We start from the raw sequence: 5,534 nt of genomic DNA, 5'->3' as shown, positions 1-5,534 counted from the left end.
TAACCCCTTCCTGCTCAGTCTGTCCTCTTAACCCCTTCCTGCTCAGTCTGTCCTCTTAACCCCTTCCTGCTCAGTCTGTCCTCTTAACCCCTTCCCTGTGGTCTCACTCTAGTAAGATTCTCTTTTATCATTATCAATGTTGTGTATTACTGCAAGAAAGAAATGTTTGCAGTGAAACTTGAAATAACCTCCAGTGTGTGAGTAGCCCACGCAGTTGGCTATCAGATACAATATGTAGAAGTCAAAGAGCTGAAACACGGGGCTGGCAGGACGACTCCGTGAGTGCAGGTCCAGAGAGCTCGTGTACACGGAGAGAAGAGCCTGACAGTTTTCCTCTCCCCCATATTTGCTGCCGCGCACATGCTGAAAGCTTTTGTTTGTTTATTTTTCGAGGCAGGGTTTTATTGCACAGCCCTGGCTGTCCTGGAACTCGCTCTTCAGACCAGCTGGCCTCCAGCTGCCTCTGGCAGAGATCGGCTGCCTCTGCCTCCAATGTGTGCCGCCACTAACCCACTTGTTTCCCATGTTTTCTGGCCTCTCCAGTTTACACAGTCCAGTTGCAAATGGGAACTGAACTGTCGTGGTGGCTCAGCTTCTTCTCACTGGCTGTAATAAACTGCCCTGAGAGAGGCAGCGTGAGGGAGAAGGGCCTGTGTGGCTCAGGATTCCAGGTTGTGGTCCATGATCCTGGGAAAATCAAGGCAGCAGAAATGTTAAGCAGCTGCGCTTATTACATCTGCAGTCGAGAGCGAAGAGCACGGAATTAATGCCTGCTGCTAGCATTCAGCTGGCTTTGTCCACTCTTATAGAATGTAGGATCTCTGCTCTAAGGAATGAGGCCACCCATCTTCCTACTTCAGGTCTTCCTACTGCAGCTAGCGTAATACAGACACACCCTCATGGGCCAGCCTAATTAGGCAGGTGGTTCTAGATCATGTCGGGTTGATAGTTAACTGCTACATTTGAGTTTTGCTTTTGCTTTTGTTTTCTGAGACAAGGTGTTACGATATGGTTTGTTTCCCTTCCAGGCTCTGTGGCGCTGAGGTGTGGAATGTTGGTGGCTCACTGCACCAGTTGGTTAGGAAAGCTTGTTCTCTCTGGCCTTTTCTATATCCCCTAATTCTGATCACAGTGCCATTGCAGGGCCCACTGTCCTTCGGGGACGTGGCTGTGGCCTTCACCCAAGAGGAGTGGCAGCGGCTGGGCTCTGAGGAGAAGATGACGTACAGGGACGTGATGCTGGAGACCTACAGCAACCTCGTCTCCGTGGGTGAGCACCCGTTGCTTTCTAGATGCTGCGAGTTCAGTGATTGTCTCCAGTGTAAAGGAACCAGGGCTCCTTAGTCCTTCTGGGTAGACATGAAGTCTGTCTTTTCTGCTCCATTGAAAGAGTCTACTTTTTGCCCCCTTGTGGCTCTGGATATTGAACCCAGCTCCTATATGTTAACTCTGCCTCTTAGCTGCATCCCTGTACAGAAAATGGTAAGAAATGAGAGGGGTGTGGTGTAATTTGTGGCTCATCTTCCTGTGTCGGAGTGATTTCTGCGGCCCAGTAGGCCCAGCCCTTCTCCTTTTCTTGTTAACAGGGTATGATGTCACCAAGCCAAACGTGATTATTAAGTTGGAGCAGGGAGAAGAACCGTGGATGGTGGAAGGCGACTGCCATGTGCAGAGTCACGTGGGTGAGTGACAGGAGGGTGAAATGTTACAAGGTAATCTCTCCAGTTGATACTGTAGGGGAAGCTTTTGAAACTTGACGCTTTGTACCAGGCAAAATCGAGAAACATGGGGGTTTATTTGTATTCAGAGTTTAAAAAAAAAATGACTTGAAATGAAAAGCTGGACGTAGTGAACATTTTCTTTGTGTCACAAGCTGTTGAAGCCCTGGCTGTGGAACTCTCTTTACCTGGGAGGAAAATGGAACTTTCAGAACGTTTTGACTTATGTACCAGATAGAAAGATGAAGACTTCACTAGACATGGTGGCTCAGGTCTTTAGTCTCATAACTCGAGCGAAAACAAAAGGATTCCAGAAGTGCCTAAGACACAGTCTCCCGTGTGGTGGTGAATTGCCACAGTGTAAATGCAGAAGTGTCTGGGATGGCAGTCCTCTGGTGTGGTGATGTGTTGCCGCTTGATATAAAGGGCCATTAGAACATTTCTTTTTTGTATATGCCCAATAACTATTTTCCCCGGCTCCCCTTTGCCGCGAGTCCCCCCACTTCTATCTAAGTCTATCACCCTTTCGGGAACTGGGCTTTCTGCTCATCATTCTTAGGTCGTTTTCATTTTAAAGTACAGTGCTTGTTTTCAATATAAATTTACTGTCTTCCCACTTCTTATCCCCACACACATACACAGATATATATCACATGTTATAAATCAAAACAGACCTATGCACTCATGATAATTTTACCCATAGATTGCCCACAGATATGACATTTAGGTACCGCTCCTTCTGTAGCCTGTAAATTCATATTGACAACATTTGTTCAATCTTACTTCTTTTCAGAAATCAATAAAGTTGATGACACCATAGAGAAAATCCAAGAAAGTGAAGGCAAACGTATGAGGGGAGCTGAGGGTCTCAGCAGCCGAAGAGCAGAGAAGGGGGACGCGATTGATAAAACGGATCGCCTGGAACTGCGCCTTGTTTCTTCAAGCATGGGGGCTCCCTGTTGTGTGTCTTGTGGGCAGACCCTGGAACCCGTGGCAGCGCTGATTAGTAGTGATGGACGGTATGCATCGGAGAAGCCCGACAAGTGTGCTGATTGTGGGACAGCATGCAGAGAGAAAGCGGGCAACTTTAATCAAAATGGAGATACTTCTGCTCAACATGATGAAAGCATTCTGCAGAAAATCGCCGTTGTGGAGAAGCCCTTTGATTATGAGTGCATGGAAGCCTTAGACGGCGAAGCTGTTTTCATGGCTCACGAGAGAGTTTACATGGGGGAGAAACCCTATGAATGGGATGATGATTCTGGACCAGACTTCATCCAGATGTCAGATTTCAGTGCTTATCAGAGATCACATCTGGAAATGAAGCCCTTTGAATGTACACAGTGTGGGAAGTCCTTCTGTAAAAAGTCCAAATTCATCATACATCAGAGAGCTCACACAGGAGAGAAACCGTATGCGTGTAGTGTGTGTGGAAAGTCCTTCAGTCAGAAGGGGACCCTCACTGTCCATCGGAGGTCACACTTAGAGGAGAAACCCTATAAGTGTACTGAATGCGGGAAAACCTTCTGTCAGAAGTTACATCTCACACAGCATCTGAGAACTCACTCAGGAGAGAAGCCCTATGAGTGCAGTGAATGTGGCAAGACCTTCTGCCAAAAGACACACCTCACTCTCCACCAGAGGAACCATTCCGGGGAGAGGCCCTATCCGTGCAACGAGTGTGGGAAATCCTTCTCCCGGAAGTCTGCCCTCAATGACCATCAGAGAACACACACCGGAGAGAAGCTGTATAAGTGTAACGAGTGTGGGAAATCCTACTACCGAAAGTCCACTCTCATTACACACCAGCGAACGCACACGGGGGAGAAGCCGTACCAGTGTAGCGAGTGCGGGAAGTTCTTCTCCCGGGTGTCATACCTCACCATCCATTACAGGAGCCATTTAGAAGAGAAGCCGTACGAGTGTGCGGAGTGCGGGAAGACCTTCAATCTGAACTCAGCCTTCATTCGCCATCGGAAGGTGCATTCGGAGGACAGAGTCCTTGAGTGTAGTGAATGCGGGAAGTTCTCCCAACTGCAGTGTCCCCCTGACCGCACGAATGACCTAGGACAGAAACCCTATGAGTGCAGTGAGTGTGGGAAGACCTTCCGTGGGCCCCAGTCCGCTCCAGAAGCGGAGAAGACGTACGAGTGTAACATATGTGGGAAGTCGTTCTCTGATTTGTCATGCTACACCGTACATTACAGAGGTCATTCCGAAGAGAAGCCCTTCGGGTGCAGTGAGTGTGGGAAAACCTTCTCTCATAATTCATCCCTCTTTAGACATCAGAGAGTGCACACAGGTGAAAAGCCGTATGAATGTTGTGAGTGCGGGAAGTGCTTCTCGCAGAAGTCCTACCTCACCATCCACCACCGCATCCACTCCGGGGAGAAGCCCTATGAGTGCAGCAAGTGCGGGAAGGTCTTCTCCCGGATGTCCAATCTCACCGTGCACTACAGAAGCCACTCGGGAGAGAAGCCCTACGAGTGTAACGAGTGTGGGAAGGTCTTCTCTCAGAAGTCCTACCTCACTGTCCATTACCGGACTCACTCGGGAGAGAAGCCTTATGAATGTAATGAATGTGGGAAGAAATTCCACCACAGATCGGCCTTCAATAGCCACCAGAGAATTCATAAAAGGGGGATATAAGTGCACTCAGTGTGCAAAAATCTCTGACATCTCAATTTAAAACAGACATTTGGTTATAATGAACATTGGAAGTTTAATGGGGAGTCAAGTATGGATTTTCCCCCTAATTTTTATATTTGTGGTGCTGGGATTGAATACAGGGCCTTTTGCATGCTATAGATGCTCTAAATCGAGCTGCACCCCAATGATTCATGAGTAGAGCATCCATGCTCCATGTGAGAAGCCCTAAAACAAAGTCCATCTTAACCTGAATTTTCAGAAAAGAATCTGTAGAAATTCAGCAAGAAACAAACCATGACTAATCACTAATGGGACACTAGATAATATTTACAGGAGTGAAACTTTCAAAGTATTTAATATTTATTTCTGATTTAAATTGTATTTACAAATCAGGGAATCTTGCTAAGAAACATCAGTAAGGTGATGTAACACACTTTGGAAACTTATTAAAAGCCATATTTGTGATATAAAAACAGGTGTTTATAGAAAATATGCAAGAAGTTATCTGTTCTGAATAAACTTATAAAAAGGAAGTTATAAAGTTGGGAGTTAATCCTAAGGCTGACCAAATATGTGGCATCTCTGATGTTTTAGAAATGCAAATTAATAGTAATTCTATGCAATCTTTCGCAACCATGGCTGTGAATAATTTTGAAAACATGTATTGAGCATTAAAATGGCAAGTGTTACAATGGGATTTATTGGTGAAATTGTTATATAATGGGAAAGCACATAATTTTTTTGTGAATGCTTACCAGTAGACTGGTTTTGTTAAAAGTTTTCAACTGGAATTGAGCAATTTTTTAAAAATACTATTTTGATAAACTTTGCTGTCTTAGTTTTGTATTGCTTTGAAGAGACACTATGATCATAGCAAATCTTTTAATTTTTTATTAATTAAATATTTATCTTACATCCCAACCCTCCCTTCTCTCCCTCCTCTTCACCCTTCCAATCCAGGACCATGGCAGTTCTTACAAAGGAAAACATTTTATTGGGGCTGCTCACAGTTCAGAGGTTCAGTCCACTATTGTCATGGTGGAAAGCATGGTGGCATGCAGGCAGACAAGGTGCTGGAGTAGTAGCTCAGAGTTCTAATCCATCTGCAGCAGGCAGCCAGAACAGAGAGATGTGGCCTAGCTTGAGCATTTGCAACCCCATGCCCAC

The 5,534-nt window shown here is 45.8% G+C and overlaps 1 protein-coding gene across 1 annotated transcript in view; it reads left to right on the top strand.

Moving 5' to 3' along the window:
- Rbak (RB associated KRAB zinc finger) overlaps positions 1–5,257 on the top strand; it is a 14,315-nt gene extending 9,058 nt beyond the window's left edge. The window contains exons 3-5 of the mRNA XM_026789745.1: positions 1,144–1,270; positions 1,587–1,682; positions 2,512–5,257. Coding sequence (XP_026645546.1) covers positions 1,144–1,270; positions 1,587–1,682; positions 2,512–4,367 — 2,079 coding nt within the window. The 3' untranslated portion in view covers positions 4,368–5,257. The remainder of the gene's footprint in view (positions 1–1,143; positions 1,271–1,586; positions 1,683–2,511) is intronic.
- The last annotated feature ends 277 nt before the right edge of the window (positions 5,258–5,534 follow it).

The sequence above is a fragment of the Microtus ochrogaster genome, unplaced genomic scaffold (genome assembly GCF_000317375.1).
Source record: "Microtus ochrogaster isolate Prairie Vole_2 unplaced genomic scaffold, MicOch1.0 UNK27, whole genome shotgun sequence".
Taxonomy (NCBI): Eukaryota; Metazoa; Chordata; class Mammalia; order Rodentia; family Cricetidae; genus Microtus; species Microtus ochrogaster.
This window is presented reverse-complemented; position numbering and strand designations above follow the sequence as displayed.